Below are 26,682 nucleotides of genomic sequence, written 5' to 3'. Positions count from 1 at the left end.
AGTCCCCAACTGTCTGTATCACAGTCTCCAACTGCCTGTATCACAGTCTCCAACTGTCTGTATCACAGTCTCCAACTGCCTGTATCACAGTCTTCAACTGTCTGTATCACAGTCTCCAACTGCCTGTATCACAGTCTCCAACTGCCTGTATCACAGTCTCCAACTGCCTGTATCACAGTCTCCAACTGTCTGTATCACAGTCTCCAACTGTCTGTATCACAGTCTCCAACTGCCTGTATCACAGTCTCCAACTGCCTGTATCACAGTCTCCAACTGTCTGTATCACAGTCTCCAACTGCCTGTATCACAGTCTCCAACTGCCTGTATCACAGTCTCCAACTGCCTGCCTGTATCACAGTCTCCAACTGCCTGTATCACAGTCTCCAACTGCCTGTATCACAGTCTCCAACTGTCTGTATCACAGTCTCCAACTGCCTGTACCGCAGTCTCCAACTGCCTGTATCACAGTCTCCAACTGCCTGTATCACAGTCTCCAACTGCCTGTACCGCAGTCTCCAACTGCCTGTATCACAGTCTCCAACTGCCTGTATCACAGTCTCCAACTGCCTGTATCACAGTCTCCAACTGCCTGTATCACAGTCTCCAACTGCCTGTATCACAGTCTCCAACTGCCTGTACCGCAGTCTCCAACTGCCTGCCTGTATCACAGTCTCCAGCTGCCTGTATCACAGTCTCCAACTGCCTGTATCACAGTCTCCAACTGCCTGTATCACAGTCTCCAACTGCCTGTATCACAGTCTCCAACTGCCTGTATCACAGTCTCCAACTGCCTGTATCACAGTCCCCAGTAATTTTCTGTGAAATCTGCATAAGTGTCTTCTAGCTCACCCCACAAGGCTCTTTCACTTTCACAGCTCTTGTGATTTGATGCAGGTTGATGCGAGCAGCTACACTGCACTCTGCTAAAAGCCTGTGTGGAGTGGTCCCACTCATTAGCGACTAGACGGGAGCACCGCGCTCCTGTAGGACTTCCCACTCACTGGAGGGGCTCTTTGTCTTCCTGTGTTTTGAGATGTGACCGTACAAAAAAATAAAGAGATAGTGGAGGAGGAATGGTAGGAGGGAAAGCAGGCAGGGAACATGAGTGGCTGATTCTATGTCCCCAAAATCTGTCAACAAATCTAGCGGTAATAGCTAACGCCCAGGTTGCGTCCATGCATGATAACACAGATTGGTGAATTTCTTTCATATTGCATGACATGTTTGTGGCTCTTGCTGGCCTTAGAGGTGATAAAATACGGCTCATTGCTATTATCCAGTCCTATAGAGATGAATCCTCTGTACAGCACTGAGGGTAAAATATATATATTGATGCTTTATGACCGTAAGATTGCTTATGTAAGGCCAAATCCTCCCAGACTTAAGCTAGTGACATTCGAGTGTCAAACCTTATTCAGGAAAAGACTTTGAATTTGTATTCAGCGACTGAACACTCTGTGACTTTGTGAAGAAATAAGAATGAACGTCAATCTGGTTCACTACATGTGTTTCACATCATATTCACACTGCTTTCCTTCTCTCTGGTTAAATAACAACCCTCATTATTATCTGCTGCGCGGCCCATTTATTCTGTTGCAAAAATAACAACATCTTGTCCATAATTTCAGCTCGATAACATTTCTCTCCTAAACTTACTCGCTCCAACAATCCAGTTTTCCCAATGATCTGTGAAGAGGATTTTTGCAAACACAAGAGAGTGTCCAAACAATATTGACAAGACAAGCCCACATGCAGAATATTAAATCAGCTCTTTTGTTAATTAATATCCATACAATATGCAATTTGTACGCCTTTCACTTTTAGCAGAGACTTCATCCTGCTATCCGAGGTTCACATACCAACTGTAATGGACAACAGGAGTTCAAAGACAGACACCCACCCACCTCACCCACTTATCAACACCCCCACCCACCTCACCCACTTATCAACACCCCCACCCACCTAGTATCAACACCTCACCCACTTATCAACACCTCACCCACTTATCAACACCCCCACCCACCTAGTATCAACACCTCACCCACTTATCAACACCTCACCCACTTATCAACACCCCACCCACCTAGTATCAACACCTCACCCACTTATCAACACCCCCACCCACCTAGTATCAACACCTCACCCACTTATCAACACCCCACCCACCTAGTATCAACACCTCACCCACTTATCAACACCCCCACCCACCTAGTATCAACACCTCACCCACTTATCAACACCCCCACTCACCTCACCCACTTATCAACACCTCACCTCACCCACTTATCAACACCTGCTCAGATAATGATGTTCTTCATGTTAATGAATGGAGCCACTCCACATTGTCCCCGCTCCCTATAACGTGTGTCTAAAGCGAAGGCGCAGGCTTTTAGTCACTTCTTAACATAATTAGCCGGGCAGAGAACAAAAGAGACACGGGCTCATGGAAGGACCCATTGTTGGGGTTTTAAATATGCCAGCTGAATAAGAAAGTACGATGTGCTGCTCACTTTATCTCCAGCACCCACAGGTCACAGATAGTACTACACTGTGGGAGGTTGATATCTGCATTTTGTCTGTGTCTGTGTGTCTGTGTGTGCTGTGTGTGCTGGCTGCATAAGCCCTTGTTCACACAGGATGCCGAACGTAAGTAGAACTGAAGCTTGAAGCAGGCACAAGCTGAATGTACGCCTAACCGTTCAAACAAGAAGCCTTCTCTTTTCCTCTCAGCGCCTACTCTTGCGCCTTGAACCCGCCCACAACTCCCATTGACTTCATGCCTGGCTTCACGCATCACGCTTGGAAAATAGGCGTGAATCCTGAACGATCGCTTGAGCACGGCGTGAGCGTGGCTTCGGCGAGGCTTCGGCGTGACACGCGCGCAGCTGGTGTGAACGGCCTCGCCTGTTAACAAGGACGCCTACATGAAACTTGTGGGTTCAGCGTAGGTGGAGCTTAGGTTGAGCGTTGCTGTGTGAACGGGGGCAAAGGCTGACTGTTCAGGTGCAAGTTACGCAACATCAAAGTAACAGGGGAGCACAAATGTGAGGACAGCAGCAACACAGTTTCTAGACCGTTTCTGATTGGTACGTTGCCTCTCTTTCTGAGGATTGGTGGATTCTGATTGGTACGTTGCCTCTCTTTCTGAGGATTGGTGGATGACTAGGTACCCTTAGCAACCACTTGGTGCCACTGTAAAGCAAACACGCTCTCGCTGGAGACACAGCAATATGAACAGATTGAACTACTGGACACATGATGAAAGTGCTGCCAGCAGCAAGGAAATCAATCAGTGTAGATTTGCGCAAAAACATCATCAGCCCACAATGATTTTCCCCTTGGTTTCCAAAATTCACTTGGAGCCTTCTGAAAATTACCTTCATTTGTAGGGAAAAAAGGAATTAATTGAATGTTATCAGGTTAGGAAGCCCAGTGAGAGTGTACTGTAGCACCACTGAAAGTGAGCATGCCTGTGTGTGTGTGTGTGTGTGTGTGTGTGTGTGTGTGTGTGTGTGTGTGTGTGTGTGTGTGTGTGTGTGTGTGTGTGTGTGTGTGTAGGTGTGTGTGTGTGTGTGTGTGTGTGTGTGTGTGTGTGTGTGTGTGTGTGTGTGTGTGTGCGCGTGTGTGTGTGTGTTGAGGAGAGATGCCTTGCAGTCAAGGACAGAGCAGCTTTGTGAGCGCGTTGTAGCGTGAAATGACAGTAAATGGAGCAGGCAGACTGTGCTTCTATGATACAGTAGCTGTACCACTCCGTGGCTTTCATTTGAGCTCTGGATGGATTGGGAGTCCCTGACTGATAGTCGTTAGCCAAAGCCGAAATGGCTAATTAAAAAAGTGGCAGACAGGGCCAGCCAACTGTACTTTGAAGATTCATTAAACACAACTTTGATGAGAAATTGTGTAAGTTCAAGCCAAACCGGGAGTCAGGTAAATTCCTAAACAAAACAGCCAAGCAGTTTCTTTCTTTATTATTATGCCTCTGCTTTTGCAATGGAGATCCCTTCAATAGTTTCTGTCATTTCCCACCTCTTGAAGGTGGGAGGAGTCATTTGTGCCCTCCTCGTTTATAGATTTCACTCGGGCATTTGACACCATCGACCATTGCCAGCTCTTACAATCACTCAAAGGTCTTGGCATCTCACAGCACATCTGGCTCTCAGTCTCCAGCTACCTAGATGGCAGGCAGCAGGCTGTCAAGTGGGGTAACGTCCACTCAAAACCTCAATTTGTGAAAGTGGGCGTGCCACAAGGTGGGGTCTTTTCCCCTCTACTATTCGTCCTGTGTATGAACTCTCTAGACAGTATGATACCATGCAGCATTGACCCTGTAAAATACGCTGACGACTTGACCCTCACTGAAAATCTCATGGGATCTCTTCCTGGTCAGATGCAGGCAGCTGTGGATGGAGTGGCTGCATGGGGCCAGACCTTCTGCCTGAAAGCCAATGCCCTGAAAACGAAGGACATGGTCATTAGCCTCAGGAAGCCTCAAAATCAACCAATCCCACCTCCTGTTGTTGTTGACGGCCACGCTGTGGAGCGAGTGCACACCTTTAAACTCCTCGGGGTGCAGCTCTCCTCCGACCTGTCATGGGAGTCCCACGTTAACTACATCATCAAAAAAGCCCAACCCCGAATACACTACTTGAGTGTCGCCAAGCGAGCAGGGCTCCCACCTGACGTCCTGTCCCAAATTTATGTGAGCTTCATCAGACCTGTCTTGGAGTATGCTTCTCCAGTCTGGGCAGGGCTGAACAAAAACCTAACTCAGGACCTGGAATGTGTGCAGCGGAGGTGCTGCCGTATTATGGGCCTACCAAGTGGAACGTTCCCCAGCCTGGCGGAGCGGAGAGATGAAGCCACCTCCAGAGAATTCAAGCGGATGCTGGAGGAGGAAGGGTCCAACCCCGTACTCGGAGCCCTCAAAACTCCACACCACCAACTACTAGATTGTTCACAGGGCCAATAAGTCACACAAAAAGACAGCAGCAGTCCTTCTTACCAAGAGCTTACAGGCTGTGCTCACATTGTCCATCCTTTTAAGGTGCGTTCACACCGACCTATTAAAGTTTTTCGCTGGCGTCGAGTTCACATACAAAGTCAATGCAAATGAGCGATTGAGCGTATATTCGCCTGGGAGAGACAAATCGCTGGGCGTCCGAGCGGCAGAGACAGAGCGATAGGGAGAAAATTCGCTCGTCGCTCGAGATGAAATATCCCAACTCGAGCGAAAATACGCTGGCATCAGTCGCTCGCCACTCAACGCTGATTGGCTGCCGTGTGAGAGCGAGTCAAGGATCACACTTGCTTGGAACAAACCGCTGGTTTATTGTGTGGCAACAAACCGCATTGACAGGCTGACAGCTGACATGAAGTGAAGTCTGTCCTACCGGTATGGAGCTCGCATTAGGAGCACGCTGATAGGCTTTAGCTTGTAAACAATGACGGTGGCTCGTAGTGGACAAATATCATGACATTGCGTAACGTTATATCCCCCACATGTCCGTCATTTCGTGTGCCTGTTGATGAGTGATTTAAACAGAGCGACAGAGCGATTCCAAAGGGTTGACTTGAGCGACAGAGCGAAAAATAAATATCTCGGTGTGAACACACCTTTAGTAATCTCCTCCCTGTACTGTAGACATGTTATTGTTATACTGTATCTATTCTGGTCTGTTTTCTAACTTGTAAAAAAACATCTAATTTCATCTTGTGATGCAACGATGTTTTTTCTTTAATAAACTTGAAACTTGAAGGTGGGAGGAGTCATTTGTGCACTCCTCTTTAAGGTGGGAGGAGTCATTTGCGTGGCGCAGTTTGGTCACACACCCCAAAAAAAGTGCGCCCGTGGCGCATCGTCTCCAGGGTCTCCACTCTCCACCCTAGAAATGACGTCACGATTATAGTGCTCAGAGGCCAATGACTGGGAACACTGTGAGATAGTGTGCGCATCACAGCCAAAGAAAGAGACAGAAAATCAAAAATAACGAGAGAGAAAATAGAGTGAAATGTGTAGGCTACTGCTCCTCTGCCTTCTCCATTTTGTATTAGGCAACAGAAAATCTGCATGTAATTGAGCAGCAAACTGTGTGAACTGGCAACACGGTCTGTGTGAACCAGTCCCAAAGTAAACAGGTATTATCTTAAGTGGCAGAGAGCAAAGGAGGGAGGATGCATTTCCTTTCACGCTACTTCATCACTGCAGCCTTTGGGTTTATCATCCAAACAGATGCAGCGGGAAATAAATAAATAACAATACAAAATAAACACAAAGCCACTGCTTCACAATAATTGTTCGTGGCACTTCAATCAAAAAGCCCGTTGGGTTCTCAGAACACTTTGCACGAGCATCTGGTGGGATGTTCACAATATGCCAGCCTTGTGAAAACGCAGAGAAATCAAATAGACAAGACACCTCGCCTCCAATCAATTGGCAGCATACGGAAATTGCCGTAGTTAATGAGGTATTCAAGAAAACCTGGCCTAGGTTTCACATCAGAAGTCGCTGTAAAACCCGACATTCTCCAGCTACAACAACTAATGAGTCTTTTTGTTGGACTACAAACCCTTCAAAAACCCATTAGGATAAAGTAAGCAGGTGTCTGTTCACTGAGGAGTGTTAGTCCTGAAGTGTTACCATGATTTGAATGGTTTTTTTTTTATATATTTTATTTTTCATTTTTTATAATGCAATAAAGACACACAAGAACAAAAAAAACAAAAACAAAGACACACAAGCTCAGTCACAGGAAAGGAAAAGAAAGAAAAAGCATGATACCACGATATATAGAATCCAGTGTGAGGAGTCAACGAGAGATCAGTTGGGTGAGTTACCCCGTTGCCCCTAACCTCGTCCAAGTAGGCCATAAATGGGTCCCAGATGGTAGAAAACCTCCTAAGTGAATTGGTCCTCAGGAACCTGAGTCTCTCCATACGTATAACAGAAACCATGTCTGAGAGCCATGGCTGAAAAGAAGGTGGGGAGGGGGACTTCCACTCCCTTAGGATGAGTCTCTTGTGCGACGGTCGTCCCCTGCGTCAGAGACTGCTGCACAGCAGCAGGAAGGAGCAGAGAAGATTCAGAGCAGCCGAAGATGGCAAGTTCCGCCTCCGGCTGAAGGGTTACGGTGGCTCAGTGGTAGAGCTGTCGCCTCACAGTCAGAAGGTCCTGAGTTCGATTCTCGCCTGGGACACTGTGGGCGCTGTGGTTGTGTTCCCCCCCATATCTTCAGTGCCTACTGCCCAGGTGGGGTATCTCGTCGTAAGGGCCTTTCTCTCTGTGTGGAGTTTGCATGTTCTCCCCGTGCTCCCCCAGGGGGTTCCTCCGTATATAACCCCCCCACTAAAAACATGCAGAAGATCAGATCGTCATCGTCATCCGACCAGTGACGACAACACCCGAAGTTGGTCCCCGGGCGCCGTACGAGAAAGCGACCACTGCTCCTGGCCTGCCCTTCGGAGGAAAGGACATGCCTGGATGGGTTAAATGCAGAGGACAGTTTTCACCGGCCACCATCAGCATGAGTGTGTTGTGGCCGCATGCATGTGTTGTGGTGTTCGTGTGACAATAAAAGACGGGGCTTGTCCCGTTACGAGAGTTTTTTTTTTTTTTTTATAGGCCTTGGAGTACCAATCAAATATTTTGGGCCATGATTTCAATGTTGTCGGAGACACAGAGTACCCCGGGCATTTCACTGAGGCCCGGGTTTTCCTCTTCAGGATTGAGCTGTCCTCTCCAGAATAAAGCCACACACTGTCATTAGCAGCAGTATTGTGCAGCAGCGTATCTATGTAGCGAGGACAGGAAGAGAGAGCATCAATGCAATTAGTGGAAACAACCTGGTAAAGCAACACAAGGAAGTCAATGAGACAACATGGGATGACAGATGTGTTTGCTTCTGCTTGGAAACAACTGCAAACATAGCTGGGGACAGAACCAGAACCAGAACCAGAACTGCAGGCACCTACTGCAGTGGTTCTCAATTGCTTTCACATGAAGGACCCCTAAACTGACACAAATTAGATGCACTGACCCCCATTTGATAGGATTTTGTCTCATATGATAATAAGATGGATGCTTTTCGATGTTTTATTACAGAAAGTGTATCAAACCCATGACCAAAATAGTCATTGTGTTAGTTATGAACGGGATTATAGCAAAAATAAAGTACCCCCCTTTTGGCTGGGGACCCCCTGGAACCCCCTCAAGGACCCCTGGGGATCCCCGGACCCCCATTTGAGAACCACTGACCGACTGAACCAACCACATGCTATGGGCTGGAGCATCATGCTAAAGCTAGCGAATAGTGTTGCTGGCCTCTGAATGGAACCTTAAAAAATTGCATCCTCGGACTTTGAGCGAGCCACAGTGTCAGCGGACAAAAAGAAAAAGAGTGTGACAGCCGCGTACAAACAAACAAAGCACCTGAACAGCAGCCAGTGCTGTGGCCAGATCGTGCAGAACAGCATAATAATACCAAAAGATAAATATTTCAGATTTCTTGCTGCCTTCACAAACTGAATACTAATACGATTTTGTCCATGGGTCACCACGACAATTTGGACAACAGAAGCACCAGTACCAGGCAGCAACGTCTACTTTCCTCCTCATATTGAAACCGCAGCATTAATAATAATAAACCAAGACGGCAACAAGAATGTCATCCCACTCATGTTCACCTCAGCCTCAATCAGCACCACAAGCTTTTCAAACAACCCAACTAGAATATGACAACAGGCAATTTCCTCTTGTCCTCCCACATAGCAGAGCAGATCCACCCTGCTTAACGGTGCCCGGGCCCTGTAAGCCAACCAGCATCAGCCTTTAGAAAGCTTTCATTAGGGCTGATTGCTGTCACTTCCTGCAGAGGTTCACAGGCTTCATCCTTCATTATAGCAGGCCTGAGTCATACAAGTTACTGTGTGAGTCTGTTCACACAGTAACACAACCAGTCAAAGTTACTGTGTGAGTCTGTTCACACAGCAACACAACCAGCCTAAGTTAAGTTACTGTGTGAGTCTGTTCACACAGTAACACAACCAGTCAAAGTTACTGTGTGAGTCTGTTCACACAGCAACACAACCAGCCAAAGAAGAGAAAAGTACTTATTTGATGGTGTGCTGCTACTCTATGCTGTTCTGCCCTGGTCCATTTTGTTGTGTTCAATTCTTCCAAAAAGCGTAGGCTGCAAGTGTCGCCGCTACAAACTCCCCTGACAGCATGTCATGTATTTGTCTGATAGCAAACAGGGGTTTTTGCGCTTTGCCTCATTCCACGGGAGAGCATTCTTTGAACAGAGTGATTCGTCGCTGTGCTGATGACATCTCTGCTTGACTCTCTGCAATCCACTGTGCATTACTTTACCCTGTGCACCTCGCCTGTGAAGGCCATATGCAAGTGCAATCCCATTTCACATACAGCCATCTATAACAGATAAGAGTGAGTGCTCATTTCACATACACCATCTATAACAGATAAGAGTGGGTGCAACCAAATGCAGCTGCAGCTTGTTAGTCATGAGATTCAGTCTGTACTTTGCTTTGGTACTCTCCTTTTTGATGATTCCGACCATGGTGAATGTTAAAGGGATATGCCAACATTTTGAGATTGGCCTATTTGCCATATTGTCGACAGTAAATGGAGAATGTGGATGTCTTTATCGTCACTGTACGCGCCCTACAAACAGCCGTACAGCCCTCACTGCTACAATGGCAGTCTATGGTACTTTTGCCTACTGCCGTTCAGTCGCCCAAAATACACATTCCAACAGCGCCAGAAACACTCACATATGTACACGTCACTACGTGATGAAATAATAATCCAAAGTTACTGGATCGGTCATTTAAAATCCACACACCCAGAAAATCCAGACACGTAGAACTAACAAAGATTAACCAAACTAAACAAGAGTAACTGAAGTTACTTCCTTATTTGCCATGAGGCACAGGGCGTTGTACTGATGACTGCACTCAGCTGAGAGACCCGAAATGAGGTGGGATGTATCCATGGAGGACGGTAGTGATTGGTGCAAAGTGCTGTCTAAGCTTCCAATATGAACAAAGAAGTGTCATTAAAGATCGCAGTGCCAGTTTTGGGTGAAGGCCAAGCTAGTCATGTTTGTATTTTGGGAGGTACTTTTGCGATCGTGCTTCCTGACCTATCCTCATCTTCTCTTCATATTCAGAATCCAGCATTGTGCTGAAGATACAGTTATGCTGCTACTGTGTTATGCTGAATGTGCAAAATACTTCACATGCTGTTGGATAGGACCTATACTTTTCATTTGCAAAACAATGTAGATGTAGATGCACCAATTTGCAGATGGACACATCACCTGGGAGCGTACCTATGTTCCCCGGGTCCTATGTTCCCCGTTTTTGTGGGACCGAACCTAACCTCTCCCAGACCCTAACCCAAAACCTAACCTCTCCCACCCCCCACGCCTAAACCTAACCTCCCCCAGACCCTAACCCAAAACCTAACCTCTCCCAGGGAACATAGCGGGGTTCTATGTTCCCCGGTCCCACAAAAACGGGGAACATAGGACCCGGGGAACATAGGACCCGGGGAACATAGGGATGACCCCATCTCCTGTATGGATGATGTTATGTTAAAACACTCAGTTCATCTCAGAAATTAAGTTTGGATGTATTTTGGAGTTGGACTGTAATGCAGCCTTTAAACCCAGGAAAATACAACATTTATGCCGTATCACCATATTACCATATGAAAGCAGAGGTTGGGAAATAAGTCAAATGATAACTGTGTCGCTGATAGTAGCATGTACAAATCCACAGGAATTTTTAGATGGGAAGGAGGGCAAGCCATATAATGGGCTTAACATTCACTGTGGCTTTTTTTATCCTCAATTTTTATGCCTTTTGTGCCATTTAGAAGGCATTAAAAATCTGGTTAATAAACGTAATACTGCAGGCTCCACTATGACTGTGGAGAACCACATATCTTTGAGTACTACCATGAGTACTTGCCATTTATGGTTGCTCTCTCATCATGATTGCAATCTCGCAGTCTGTATTTTATGGTAACGATGTTAGTGCGGTTAACACAGCTAGGCAGCACATCTCCTCGCCTCGCCTCCCAGCCGGCGCCTCACCTTGCAGCGCCTCCTTGGCCCGGTCCAGCTCGTGCTCCTTGTGCGCCAGCTGCACGCGGAGCTCGGTGGCAGAGAGCACGTCGGCCGAGCAGCCTCCCTGCGTCTCCTCCAGGTCCTTACTCAACATGTCCTTCATCTGCCGCAGCAGGTGCACCTCCTCCTGCAGCTGGGCCACCTCCTCGCGCAGCAGGACTGCAACAAGCAGAGAAAGAGGGGGGAGGGGGGGGAGAGTTTAGCGGGTCGCGCCAAAAAACAGATTTTTCAACGAGTTGATTTTGTCAGACAAACCTCAACGGCGAAGGATTTTCTTTTCATCAATTCTCCAAAGTATTTAATAATGTATGTGGCGGCTACTATGCTGCAGTCAGCTCAGGGCATGTGCAGACTAGGATGCAATCTTACAAGAGGAGAATTAGCCTTTAAGTATCTGCGCAGGGGGACACTGCACAAATGGTTGTGAAATGCAGAAATGGATTTAACATCATAGGAGGTTATGGTTTCCTCTGTAATTGAGGTAACTGCAGTGCCAAATTACTGCTGGTATTAAGCTTCACAGGGGGTGGGAGGGGTGGGGACAAGACATTGATATTATAATGCAATTTGCTTTTCAAGCTGCCCGTTGAAACTACTCAGCAGTGGATGTGAAAAGGAGAGGGGTGTACCCATTTGATATTCAGCGACTGGTACTTTAAAGAGCTCCTCCCTGCTGCGGTGTCAGAAAGAAGTCAACAATGAGATGAAAGGAGAATTTGACAGTTTGACCCATCACTGACAACGCTTTAAAAAAATGCTGTCGAAATATCAGCAGCAGAGAGAGAGAGAGCTTCTCAAAAGACAGATGCCACATTTGAAGTTCTCAAGTTGAACCTCAGACACTAAATATTTAATCTGAAAAAATAATAGTAAAATAGAAAAATCTTGCCGACTGAATGTACGACTCTAGTCGGAGCATATGGGGAGTAATTTATATACGAATGAGTGGAGCATGCTGCTCCATCTCATGTGTCCTCGGGGCAGAGGGGGGGCGCTGTGGAGAAGCGCTCAGCCCTGTCTCAGATGCCTGCATTACCAAGTCCCAGGCATAAATCACAGCCTCATATCCCAGCTCCAATAAGACGGTCTAAGAAAGAGAAATCAATCACAGATGAATGGGCAAACCAAGAATAGGAGCGTGGATATGTGGCAATATTTGAAGAGGAGCAGGCAGATTAAAGACAGAGTAAAGGGTTCTACTTCAGCTTTTAAGAAAGGGCAGAATGATTATTTTGAGGGGGATCCACGTGTGAGACTGTAATTCGGTAATTGAGTTTAGCTCACTGCACACCGAGCTAACAATAGATTTATGCTAATCTGAACTCATTCCAAGAGGAAAAGCTTCGCCTTACGCAATGTTAGCACGAGGGAAAATTAATGAATTAATCACGAGAGCGGAAATTATCCGCTCGCAAAGTTTTTCCACTTAGAAATGCATTCAGTCATTAATAAAAATTCTATTAGCAGAATTATGGCAAAACATCAGTGACAGAGACAAATCCAAAAACCCTTATTTGGCAAATTGGTCAGTAAGTCATTGGCTGTTTCAGTCTGCTAATATTAGTGGCAATGGACTACATTTCAAAGGTTTCAAAAAGCAGAAGAGCAAACATTTCTACATGGCGTCCACTGTTTAAACAGTAGCTTCTACAGCAGTGGTTCTCAAACTTTTTGAACCGAGTATCACCTCTGATCAAAGCAAAACGTGCAGGTAGATAGCCTGCCACCTCCCCTACTGTACAAGCCAAAACACAAAGCATGAATATGATGAGTACTGTAGTATGAGCGCACAAGTACAGAGTGGCCATTTGGAGAGAAGAACGTTATATCGAGTCCATGATTTACTGTAAGGTGCCAACATTTTAGTTCATTCATGCGCAGAAGATACAATTCGCTCCCTCGTTTTCATTAAAGTTTAAACTATGTATTTTAGGGAGGAAATGTAACTTAGACATAAACCTTAGTCAATTTGATAAAAAATAGATATAAAATGTAAAATATGAAAAAATTTGAGGTATTTTTAAAAGGTAATGGTAAGTAAATAACATTAAGAATTTATAAACATTGTAATGGTTTCAGATTATTTTTTCCAAATGATCACTGCAACAAAAAAAGATTCCAGTCATGTGGCGTACCACCAGGGGGGGGGGGGGCGCAGTATCACATTTTGAGAACTACAGCGTTTTTCCGCAGTTATAATTCCTGTTTGTTTATTGCTGAGCTAACCGAAGGTTGGCCAGTCAGCTTCCTTTGAGCGGAGGATTGCAGGACAAGTCCTTTTTCATGGCTGGTGTCATTCTCTGTCTCTCCATGTCATCAACAGTGAATAGAACTGTGTCCCTTAGTTTGCTGATGGAATGACACATCATCATTATTATTATTATTATTATGATTATTATGATGATGACACATGATGCTGTCGGCTCTGCCCAGACACACTGACGCTTTCATAACACTGTTAACACTTTCACTGTTGTTGTTGTTGTTGTTTTGTTGTTGATTGACAGACACCCTCTTAAATGACATGTGTAAATCCATTATGACCTCATGACCTATGACCCCATACTTCACTCTACCAGTCTCCCTTTTCCTACACTCACCATAGTGACTGATATGTTATTAAGGACGATGGACAACTGTTCAACGCAACACACAGCTGTCTGAAGAGGAGCGAGAGCTCGAAACGTCACGGGTCAAATACATTACTGGCAGACGGGAGCTACAGTGTGTTGACAACACATGCGACCGCAGACGACGACAACTGCACAGCCTGCACGGGCCTGGCTCACTTTAGCTCTATACTCTTTGCCTCTTTGATGCTAAAATGAACCTTTGAGACGCGTTCATCACTGCCTACATTATCTGCTCTGCAGCACCTTTCAGTCCTTGTAATTTATGCTCAGCGACTGAATGTGAGTGGTTGTGCGGGTCAAGGACTGTCTGCTGAATGAGGAACATGTGATATAAAAAGGGGTTATTAGGAGCAGGGTGGAGAGAAACCCAGTTTCATTAGAAGTTTAATGAATCTGATCATAGAAGCACATTTTACACAGCAACTGAAGCAGCAAAACCCGATTGGCAAACCAAAGAGACGGCCCATTCTGGAAAGAGCAGACCGCAATATGCTCTTCAGTGGTGTTTAGGAATTCTATAATAGTCATGTGCTTCATTCAATTACTTATTCATTACGTTTGTGTGTATTGATTGTGCTACGAGAGCAAAATATGAGTCATAAATAAGACGTGGGGTTTTATCTCTAAGAGACGACTCAAATCCTGGATGCGCATTATTACGCGGCTGATATGATGCTCAGTCCCTCGTAGCATGAAGTTGTCTCTGGGGGGGGGATGTGTTCAGTCACACATGATATCTGGGGCCTGATGCGTGAGATTTGGCACCTAGACTCACCAGTACAAAACACTGACCCGCACTTATATTAATGTCTGATTGATCAAATGTGACATTCAACACCACACACACACGCTGCTTTAACGGTGCACGCCATGCGGGCAAGCTTATCCACACCCTGTTAACTCCAGCAATATAACAACAACTTCACCGTAACAACCACACTTTCACCAACTGTGAAATCGACATTACAGAGGTTGACAATACGAACCAAACCAATTACATCAACAGTGATTTCACCGTTTGTGACATTATCACAAATAATTAATTGTTGTAAAAAGGCATCGGAAAAACTGAAATAAATATAATCTCTAATAAATTATTAGAATACATTAAATATATACATAAAATATATATATATATATATATATATATATATATATATATATATATATAGCAGTAGTAAGGAAATCCAGCACACAACAGGTTGTCAGAATAGACTTCTTTTATTTAAGTTGCATAGATATGGCGAGTTCGCCATATCTATGCAACTTAAATAAAAGAAGTCTATTCTGACAACCTGTTGTGTGCTGGATTTCCTTACTACTGCTATTTCTGCTGTTCCTGCTCCAGCTGCACCCGGGACTAGCAGCACAGCTGTGCACAGGGTAGGGCTGGGTCGGTTTGAAAATTTTAAAACCGGTTCGATATTGCTGTCTAAACCGGATCGAACCGGTATACCGATTTTTTTTGTAATTTAAAAAAAAAAAAAAAAAAAAAAAAAAAAAAAAAAAAAAAATTTCAAGCAGGGCTCCCGAGTGTGGCCCATAACTGTCTGTAGTGCAACTTCAGTCCACCTGATAGCGATAATACACCTCTAAGCTGGTATTGTCAACCAGCAATGATACTGAATAAAAAGAAGCAGGACACCTGTGTAACAAACACACCCTGTATTTATTTCTCATAACTATTCAGCTCAACTTTTCTTCTAAACATCAAAATAATAAATGAAATAAGACTTCTGCCTATAGTGCAACTTGAGAAAAAGGCTAATAAAAACACAAGCAGTGCAATCAGAATGGATTGGCTTACAGCTGAGCTGCCTTATAAACTTCAAAACTCACAAATTCACACAATATAGGGCCTAGGCATGGGTCGGTTTGAACATTTTGAAACCGGTTCGATATTCCCCAAAAAAACGTATCAAAGCGGCTGCAGTTGGTGGCGATAATGCACCTCTAAGCTGGTATGCTGCCAACCAGCACGAACACTGAATACAAATAAGCAGAACCTTTTAACTGTAACAACACACTGTTTTTATTTCTCATAACTATTCAGCTTAACTTTTCTTCAAACATCAACATAATAAACAAAATAAGACTTTTGCCTACTAGTGCAACTTGAGAAGAGGCTAATACGAACAATAGTGCAATCAGAATGGACTGGCAAAAAAAAAAAAAAAAAAACTAAAAAAAAAAAAAAAAAAATTTTTTTTTTTTTTTTTTTTTTTTAGGTTTTTTCGGTTTGCACGTGATCAAACCGGTTTGGGCTTGTATACCGAACCGAACCGGTAAAACCGGAAATCGACCCATGCCTAGCACAGGGCACTACTTTCTTCTATATATATATATATATACGGTATATATATACGTATATACATACATGCAGCAACATGCAGATTCACACATTAAGTTTTCCTTTGAGAGATCCCAGAGGTGGATGTAAAGATGTGTTGATTGTGTTTTGTGTGCGAGGCCCCCCGGTGGTTTGTGGCCAAAACAAACATCATGGGAGCAGTTTTGATTGATCCGACTGACCTGATTGCACGTTTTCCCCGGCTCGCATGTTGTTGATGTGGAAATGTGTATTTCAAAAGGTCAGGGACGTTACACAATCCAAAGTGCTGTCTGTGCAGAATGTCTGGCCTCCCATAAATGTCACATCCTGATTTAAAATGAAACACTGACTTGGCCTTGTCTCAGTGATATGTTGCAATAATAGCCTGTGTAACACCACATAAGACGTAAGCCAGTCAGACGTTATACAGTACCTAATCTAAACCTTATCATTAGCAGCACTGATGGGCTTCTTCCCCAGTACCAGGCCCTCCAGTATCTCTAATAGGCGATGCAAGATGGTGTAAATATGCCACAGCACAGCAGTTAGTAGCAGAGCGCATGAGGTGGAAAGTAGCAAGAGAACAGATATGTTGTTGCTGTTCCCCGGCTTTCTGCAGCACTGGAGCAGTCCAGATAAGACAGCGAGAGGTTGGAGGTGGGTGGAGTGGTGGGGAGACAGCGAGAGGTTGGAGGTGGGTGGAGTGGAGTGGTAGGGAGACAGGGAGAGGTTGGAGGTGGAGTGGAGTGGTGGGGAGACAGTGAGAGGTTGGAGGTGGGTGGAGTGGTGGGGAGACAGTGAGAGGTTGGAGGTGGGTGGAGTGGTGGGGAGAGAGTGAGAGGTTGGAGGTGGGTGGAGTGGAGTGGTGGGGAGACAGCGAGAGGTTGTTGGTGGGTGGAGTGGAGTGGTGGGGAGACAGCGAGAGGTTGGAGGTGGGTGGAGTGGTGGGGAGACAGCGAGAGGTTGGAGGTGGGTGGAGTGGTGGGGAGACAGCGAGAGGTTGGAGGTGGGTGGAGTGGTGGGGAGACATCGAGAGGTTGGAGGTGGGTGGAGTGGTGGGGAGACAGTGAGAGGTTGGAGGTGGGTGGAGTGGAGTGGTGGGGAGACATCGAGAGGTTGGAGGTGGGTGGAGTGGTGGGGAGACAGCGAGAGGTTGGAGGTGGGTGGAGTGGTGGGGAGACATCGAGAGGTTGGAGGTGGGTGGAGTGGTGGGGAGACAGTGAGAGGTTGGAGGTGGGTGGAGTGGAGTGGTGGGGAGACATCGAGAGGTTGGAGGTGGGTGGAGTGGTGGGGAGACAGCGAGAGGTTGGAGGTGGGTGGAGTGGTGGGGAGACATCGAGAGGTTGGAGGTGGGTGGAGTGGTGGGGAGACAGTGAGAGGTTGGAGGTGGGTGGAGTGGTGGGGAGACATCGAGAGGTTGGAGGTGGGTGGAGTGGTGGGGAGACATCGAGAGGTTGGAGGTGGGTGGAGTGGTGGGGAGACAGTGAGAGGTTGGAGGTGGGTGGAGTGGTGGGGAGACATCGAGAGGTTGGAGGTGGGTGGAGTGGTGGGGAGACAGCGAGAGGTTGGAGGTGGGTGGAGTGGTGGGGAGACAGTGAGAGATTGGAGGTGGGTGGAGTGGTGGGGAGACATCGAGAGGTTGGAGGTGGGTGGAGTGGAGTGGTGGGGAGACAGCGAGAGGTTGGAGGTGGGTGGAGTGTAGTGGTGGGGAGACAGCGAGAGATTGGAGGTGGGTGGAGTGGTGGGGAGACATCGAGAGGTTGGAGGTGGGTGGAGTGGAGTGGTGGGGAGACAGTGAGAGGTTGGAGGTGGGTGGAGTGGTTGGGGGAGAGAGTGAAGACAGCCACCTATTTGTCAATGTCCGCATAGCCTCCAGGTTGTAAAGAAGCGTGCACTGTAGCTGTGCATTACAAACGACAGCCAGAGTGGGAGCGTCCTGATAAGTGTAATCTCTCCTGCTTCCCCCTCTGGGAACTTTCCTCTCGTGTAAAGTGGAGGCTCCTTCATTTTGAACGGTTACGTAATTTATGCACATTCAGGGGGGCAAAATTAACACAACCAGCAGCCAAATGCTGCTGAAATATGCAAGCGGCTGGTAGATTTGCTTAAGTCACCAGCAAAAAACAACAATGGTAATCTATTGAGTGGCTGGTAAGATTTGAACATTCAATAGCCATAGTCAATTTTGGGCCCTGCGTAGATTGGTAAATGGTAAATAGACTGCATTTATATAGCGCTTTTATCCAAAGCGCTTTACAGGCAGTAAATGGCCTGCATTTTTCAGTCAGTAGGTACATTCAGTCAGTAGGTACATTCACCCAATCACACACCGATGGCGGCAGGTTGCCACGCAGGGTGCTGCTGGCACACCAACGGGAGCAATTTGGGGTTCAGTGTCTTGCCCCAAGGACACTTCGACATGCAGACTGGAGGAGCCGGGAATCGAATCACCGACCTCTTTTATCCAAAGGGATTAGTGGACGACCCGCTCTGCCTCCTGAGCTACAGCCGCCCCAGATTGATGTATTCCCCCCCCCTTCATTGTCTGTTTCAGTTATTTAGTTACTTAATTAGTTATTTATTTAGTAGGGATGGGACAAAATTGAAATTCAATATATACAAAAATGTGATAACATGTATCACGGGGCAGAAAAATGAATTGCAATATTGGATACATTTGACTCTGCTGTAGTAATCACACGGCTTGCTCATCACAGCTTCACGCGCTCTCCATCCAAATGATATGATTTGCACTTTGCAACGCCTTTTTTTGAAATTGTTGTTACATTGTAGCAAGCCAGCGCCCTTCCTAGAAAGATGTGGCTCAGAAATAAACATCATTCAGCACGGTCAGACTTTGTTGACATTTAACTTTGATTCATTACTGTGTTGACGCGTAAACACCATATCGCGTATGGAATCCCATTATGAGATAATCATATCATCCCGTCCCGATGATTTAGTCATTTATTTAAAGTGTCATTATATGATAATAGTTACATACTGGCATCTCATATAGATGGTTTTCACCAGAGCGCAACCCCACAGCACTTTTCACTTTTCTCAGCATTCGGCAAACTGCAGAAATATTCACTCGACATCTTACTTTTGTTTTTGCTGCTCAGCTGTATATAGACGGTTTTCACGGAATGGTCAGTCCTGCACTTGAATGTTTTTTTTTCTTTTATGTCCATAGCAAACACTGCAACAGGAAGTGAGCGGGGGTTCAATTTAGAATGTTTTGTTGTCAAGTTAAAACCGTCTATACAGACTAGTGCACTCTCAAACGGAGGCGTCCCTGTTCTTCTTTGGCTAAAAGTCACTCAAATGATTTCATTTGTAAGACTTGCAGTGGAGAAGCCATTGGAAAGCATTCATTCATGATTCTTTATGACTCAACTACCATAATATAAGAAATAGATTGCGAGAGCCTTGAGAACAGCACAACATTTGATGCACATGGGACCGATGGAATTGTAAAGGGAGCGCAACCTTGAGAGGGGAGGGATATAAAATAAGGACGATCAATTTCTCAGGTGGTGTTGTGAAAAAAAACGATTCACCGCAGCGAGCCGAGCGCACAGACGTTACACATCTCTGCTCGCAACCTTCAAAGGTAATCATCAACACACAGAGCTCTCGCTGGTTCTGACTGCTGCTACAGTGCAGTGACTGTATCTGTAATATGGAAAACAGTTTATAATTCAAACGACAAGAACAAAAACCATCTAGACCTTATTAGCTCCTTTCCTCAAACTGAAGGGGGAAAAAACAAACAGCCTTTTGTCTTTCTAGTGTCTATAGCAGGGGTTCCCAACCTTTTTTGTGCCAAGGGCCGGTAGATACATGGAAAAAAAAGTCACCGACCGGTCGTCAATTTGAATGGTTTTAGTTACATATATATTTACTCACCAGGTGGCGACAAAGGGTAAATAACAGCCTTTTCTGTTGTACTGTATGTAGCCTACAGTATTTATCTTTTTGTTTCAACTACAAACATAAATAAACGTCAACTTGAAAGAAAAGAAAAAATTGACCGGGCTCGCGGCCCGGTACCAAATGCGTTGCGGCCCGGTACCGGTCCGCGGCCCGGTGGTTGGGGACCACTGGTCTATAGGACTGTTTGCTGCTTTACTGTGGAGTGACACTATTGCTGCAATTATCACTGTACGAGCAGGTATGCTTTGGATGCTCTCTCTTTTTCTCTCTCCCTGTCTCTCTGTGTCTCTCTCCCTCTCTCTCTCCCTCGCTCTCTCTCTCTCCTAGCTCTGATTCACCACTACCTGGCCCTTCCCCCCCTGCTGATGCAGCCAGCAGGTTTGTACCTGCTAAATGACACCTAGGACAGAAGTCTGAAATAGACTAGCCTAGCATACACAAAACTTAGCAAACCCCAGCAGTTATACACACAGACATCACCAGCTGATTTGGTGATATAGTGTATCTAAAAGCCTGTCGTTATAGAGTTTCATTCTGAACACGGCAGAAGAAATAAATACTGCCGTTTTGCTGGCAAACCCGATACGCATGTGGTTTTGCAGTTTTTCTAGGCCAAAAATATGAATACGATGAAATGGGTCCCTCGTGAACAGGAAATCGATTTAAATAATCTGGATTTAATCTGTTTTCTCTGACTGACATTTGTTGCAGCTGTGAAGTGCCACAGGGATTAAACCGAGTGTAAATGACCAATCATACTTTGTCTCCGAGGTGATCGGTAAAGACTATTAAATAACGCGCAATCGTTGACCCCCTTTCCTCTCTGCCTCCATTCCTTTACACTTCCCTGAACGCGCACGCCTCCACTTATTATCATTCATCCAAACAGTAAATAAAATCTCCGTCCTCAGCCAACTGATGAAGAATGACTGCTTCAACGTGTCTATTTGCATAATAGCGGCCATGCTTCAGCTGACATGCAGTCGGTAGCAGTGAGGGATGAGGCTGATGAGTGCCACCTCAGTGCCATCTCCCCCGTGCCGTGCATGATTTCAGCTAAATAGCCCCGACTGTCCCCCTAAATAATCCTGTGACAGCTGGGACCGACAGCGACGGTATGTATGGCTGATAGTAATACAACTGTCCAAAAATAGCTGCACTTCTCTGGCGACACAAAATCTGTCATCTCTGCCCCAGAGAAGAAGTTTTTTTTAAATGATATACCGGTATATATATATATGTATATATATATTTTTTTTTTTTCTAAAAAAAATACAAAGGCATCATCCCACTCTGCTGTGCAAACATATTTTTTAGAGCTGTAAATAGCATTAAAATGTAGGTTGACCCATAGCAGTTTTTCTAGTCCCACAAAGACTATTCAATCGTTCAATCAGTAGATCTCATTCCATAGTAAGAGTCATTTTCTCCGGGGCTGCCTCTCTGATTATCGGTCAATATCAGCGCCCCTCTCTCTCTCTCTCTCTCTCTCTCTCTCTCTCTCTCTCTCTCTCTGTCACTTTCTATGGCTCTCTCACTCTCTCTCTCTCTGTCACTTTCTATGGCTCTCTCTCACTCTCTCTCTTGTCCTCCCTTTTCCCTCTCCTACTAAAACAGCAAGATTCACAAACCTTTGTGAAAGGTCCAGCAATCTGTCAGCGTGTCCGCTGGCCACGAGGCAGCTGAAATTGGACTTGGCTGCAGCGGGATTGGAGGTGGAAAATGGATAGGGAATGACAGTAAGTGTCTAGAGGGGAGACTTTTTAGATTGGTTCTCCCTCTTCCGAGCTAGTGGGGGAGAAAGATGGGGTGGGGTTCAATTTTGGCCTGTTACAGGAGACAAAATCAATTAACAGGCCCATTGTTCCCACAAAATTGTCATTCAGCCAGCCAGCTCACTGGGTGAGGCTGTTCAAAGCCACAGTATATAGACTGGATGGTGTTCAGAGCCACAGTATGTAGACTGGATGATGTTCAGACCCACAGTATATAGACTGGATGATGTTCAGACCTACAGTATATAGACTGGATGATGTTCAGACCCACAGTATATAGACTGGATGATGTTCAGACCTACAGTATATAGACTGGATGATGTTCAGACCCACAGTATATAGACTGGATGATGTTCAGACCCACAGTATATAGACTGGATGATGTTCAGACCCACAGTATATAGACTGGATGATGTTCAGACCTACAGTATATAGACTGGATGATGTTCAGACCAGGTTCAGACCCACAGTATATAGACTGGATGATGTTCAGAACCTCAGTATATAGACTGGATGATGTTCAGACCCACAGTATAGACGGGATAATGTTCAGACCAGGTTCAGAGCCACAGTATATAGACTGGATGATGGCAATATGGGTTTTGCTGCTCTAGACAGGCAGTCCTTGCTACACCATAGATACACACTGATTTGAACAGTGTGTGTGCAGTCTTGCCTCCAAACCACTGCTTCCATTCCTCTAGTTACAATGTGTCTGTATAAAACAGCACAAAGCAATAGTCCAGCTACATCATCTAGTCCTCCAGAACATGTCTCCTCATGAAGAATGTCACATTATATAACAGGAGGATGCTGCTGTGTTTCAGGAAGCACCACGAGCCAAACTCTAAAAACATCCCGACAGCAGCACAGATGAACGGGGGGGGTGTGAAGTCTTATGGAGGGGTCGAAAGCAAAAACACATTGTGTGCTGAAGCTGTGGAGGACAAAGGAAGCGACCAGATCAGGAATGTCTTCAATAAAAACGGGGAATGAAAGAATAGTGGGGGTCGGGAATGGGAGCAGTGCCTTCGTGATGGGAAGCAACAGCCCACATCCTCCGGTGTGCTTTGGACTTGGCAGCTCCTCGAATAACTCAATTCAAACAGATGCTCTTTAAAATCATTCATTCGGCTTTCTCATACTGGGTTACGAGCGTCACCCTGAGCAGCAAGCCTTTGAATACATTGAGGAATCGCTATAAACATCTTCTACTGACCTGGGGAATGAATCAAATAAATACATCAAATATATATTTCATTTTAAATACTTTCATCCTAAACGCAATCAGGATTTTTCAGCGGGACTTCCCATCTTTGCTTTGCTGGCCCAAGAATGTGCATAAAGCCAAACAAGAGACCAAGACAAAAATGTCCTTATGGACTCCAGGGATGAGTCTCTCCAGGATGCACGCTGCGCATGCCATGAATCAAAAGAATATTCAGTCACGTCAACCTCTATCTCAAAACCTCTACATCACAGGGAATTATAATTATACCATAACAAAACCTGTATTTTATCACCTATGTCTAAATGCTTCACTCCTCACAAGTAATAATTAGTGACTATTCATTAATTACAGTTATTGTGGGTGTTTACCCTGTGTATGATGTGTAAATCAGAGAAATGTGATAATAAAGTTATATTGCATTGTACAGTGTAGCACTTTATTCATTCACTACAGAAAACTCCTCTTTCAATTTCACCCTTTCACAGGGAGGCCAGAGTGCAGCAGAGTGCCCCTCCACAGCTGATAAGGGTTTCAGCAGATCCACCAAGTGCACTTTAGCAGGATGGTGATGCTGGTTCGAACCCGAGCGCTCAGGTCAAGCCGCTCTCCTTACTCACGATGCCATCCCCCGGCCTCCTTTACAGACCTCGTGATGGAGCAGGGAATAGCCTAGCCTAGCCTAGCCTAGCCTAGCCTAGCCTAGCCTAGCTTAGCCTAGCCTACACTCTACTACACTCCTCTAACATCCATGAAAATCAGTCACAGTCAGGGTTATTCCACAGAAAGCTACCATATGCAATTGAGGCCTTAGGCTAATGCACCCCCCCCCCCCCCCCCCCCCGCCCTCTTCCCCCTCCAACACGCTTCCATTTCCCTTGACCTCCTGTTATCTAGATTGCATCCTAAGCAGCATGAATTAAGTATTTCATGGATTGATCCAGAATCCACTCGGTTAGAAATGCAGCATCACAGAGAGATGAGATATTAAACACAGTGCTTTTTGCAGAACTAATATAGTTCAACAGCTTCCTGTGCAGGTTTGATTCATTATATCATTTTGTGTTTCCACTCAGCAGAATAATATATCACTGGAAAAGATTCAATATCTTGACTGCAAGGCGTGTATTTTCCCATGCAAGCATACATGCACACAATGCATACATACAAGTAGGGCTGTGCAATAATAAAATCGATACGGCAATATATCGGGATACTTTTTTCCACAATACTGTATCGATATTTCAGAAAACTATCGTGATATATCGCCATATCGATTTTTTTGCACAGCCGTGTGTTCAGTGACACTATAAGAATACTTTTTATTTCAGTGCGTTCAGTAAGACACTCAACGCTCGGTAGTTTTGACTCAATTGGTCCACAAACTTATCAATACAAAGTGATGTACATATTATTACACTTCCTGGGTGGTACACAGCGTGTTGTATTTTCAGCTCAATTTTTACATTTTCAGTCAATTATGTAGAGTATTGCAATATATCGCAATATGTATCGTATTGCAATGTATCGTCATACAATCGTACCGTGACCCAAGCATGCATACATACAAGCATGATACATGCTCTTGCACATACATGCAGTCATGCAATTACCCACTCAAACACACGCACGTGAAAGCAGGCGCGCGCGCGCGCGCGCACGCACACACACACACACACACACACACACACACACACACACACACACACACACACACACACACACACACACACACTCTCCAATTGCATGTCTGATGGGATATTGATCAATGTCTGCCCTTTGCAGACATGTTTACAACGACTGGCCATATCTGACCTTTCATTCCTACAGGGATCAGTTTGAACAAATAAATCGAGGGACAAACGGTACAAGACCAACTCCTGCTGAAGCTACATTCAGCAAAAACAACAACAACAACATTTGGACTTAATCCTGGCTGTTATTTCTTCACAGTACCTACTAGCTGTTCTTTATTATAATATGCATCACATAGACACAGGAAGATTTGTTACATCTACACTATCTGGGTGCTTTGCACTGCTTTCTGTTGGTTGCTTCTGATATGTTCAGTCTGGGGGAATTTAAGCTTGTACATATTGTTAAAATGAGAGATGGAGGGAATTAGCTGATAGCAAACTAATCACGGGGCCCAATGAGGTGTTAAAGATCTATTAATAACAGCAGGGTAGCGAGCAGGGTTGGGGGTAACTCATTACAAAAGTAACATATTACATATATTACTTTTAGCAGTAACTCAGTAATATAACTTATTACTTGTAGGATTTCAGTAATAGTATGCCAGTTACTTTGTCAAGTAACTCAAGTTACAAATTTTGTTACATTTTATTAAATCAAAGCACATATTTAAAAAAGATACAATCATTTCCTAATCAAACTGTCTGCTTTTATGCAAATAATCACTATAGATGACAATAACAAAGGAAAAGAATAACATTTAGAATTTTGCGTTGTTTACACTGCTTCAAGGCGGTTGAAATTATTTTTCGGGATGTTCCGGGGCAGCGATGTCATTCTGCTGCTGCTGTTGTTTTGGTCAAAGTAATGCAAAAGTAGTGTAATAAGTAACAAGTTACTCTACACAGAAAGTAATATTGTAAAGTAACGTATTACTTTCAAATGAAAGTAACTAGTAATATGTAGTATATTACATTTTGAAAGTAACTTGCCCAACACTGGTAGCGAGTGCAAAACATAGAATTCTCACAAGCAGGTAGTGAATGAAGTGAATGCACTTGGGCAGACGACGTTAACATTAAATCATGCACACATGTCATGCATTAAATCATGCACACATGCCATGCAGAGAGCAGATTTTGCCAAAATAGATTTCGCTTCTCGCCTCGGCTCGCATGGGATACTGGAGTCATTAATAAAAGTCGGCGTGCTCGTCTCTCTCTCTGTCTCTCTCGCTCTCTCTCTCTGTCTCTCTCTCTCTCTCTCTGTCTCTCTGTCTGTCTCTCTCGCTCTCTCTGTCTCTCTGTCTGTCTCTCTCTCTCTCTCTCTCTCTCTCTCTCTCTCTCTCTCTCTCTCTGTCTCTCTCTCTCTCTCTCTCTGTCTCTCTCGCTCTCTGTCTCAAACACTCTTCTTTATGGAGCGTTGAAAGTCGATTCCTCTGTGCCTCTGGACGGTAGTGACGGCTAAGCTCTGACTGATGAAGGCACTCTGCTGTGTCTGTTCGGTCTGGCTAGTGCTTCTCTCTGGATTAGCCAGTCAATTCTCATGAGGAGAACAATCCGCGCCGCCCCCGAGGAGATGACAGGGTCACGCCCGAAGAAGAAGGAGGGGGGAGGGGGGGAAAGTCCCCAAAAATAGGGAGCCTGCGACAGCGCCTTGGGCCACTCCATCACACCAGTCACATCCTAATATTCTGTATTCACAGAGACAGTGATGAAGAGAGGTTGGCCTTCAGGAGGATGGATGGAGGGAGGGTACTGGCTGGATAGCTGTTTATTGATGAGCAAGCCAGTGTGGTGGAGAGAGAAGGCTTCGGGTCCCCGTGGTCTTTAGCCTCACATAACCTCCTGACTGCTATGAACCTGTAGCATTATGAGATGGCATTGAAATTGCAGCGCCTCGGGCGAAAAAGCATAGGAAGAAAGCTATATGT

The 26,682-nt window shown here is 45.2% G+C and overlaps 1 protein-coding gene across 1 annotated transcript in view; it reads right to left on the bottom strand.

Moving 5' to 3' along the window:
• kazna (kazrin, periplakin interacting protein a) overlaps window positions 1–26,682 on the bottom strand; it is a 158,698-nt gene that overhangs the window by 14,467 nt on the left and 117,549 nt on the right. The window contains exon 3 of the mRNA XM_083641896.1: window positions 11,115–11,306. Coding sequence (XP_083498022.1) covers window positions 11,115–11,306 — 192 coding nt within the window. The remainder of the gene's footprint in view (window positions 1–11,114; window positions 11,307–26,682) is intronic.

Source organism: Poromitra crassiceps (assembly GCF_964638095.1).
Source record: "Poromitra crassiceps genome assembly, chromosome: 8".
NCBI classification, from domain to species: domain Eukaryota; kingdom Metazoa; phylum Chordata; class Actinopteri; order Beryciformes; family Melamphaidae; genus Poromitra; species Poromitra crassiceps.
This window is presented reverse-complemented; position numbering and strand designations above follow the sequence as displayed.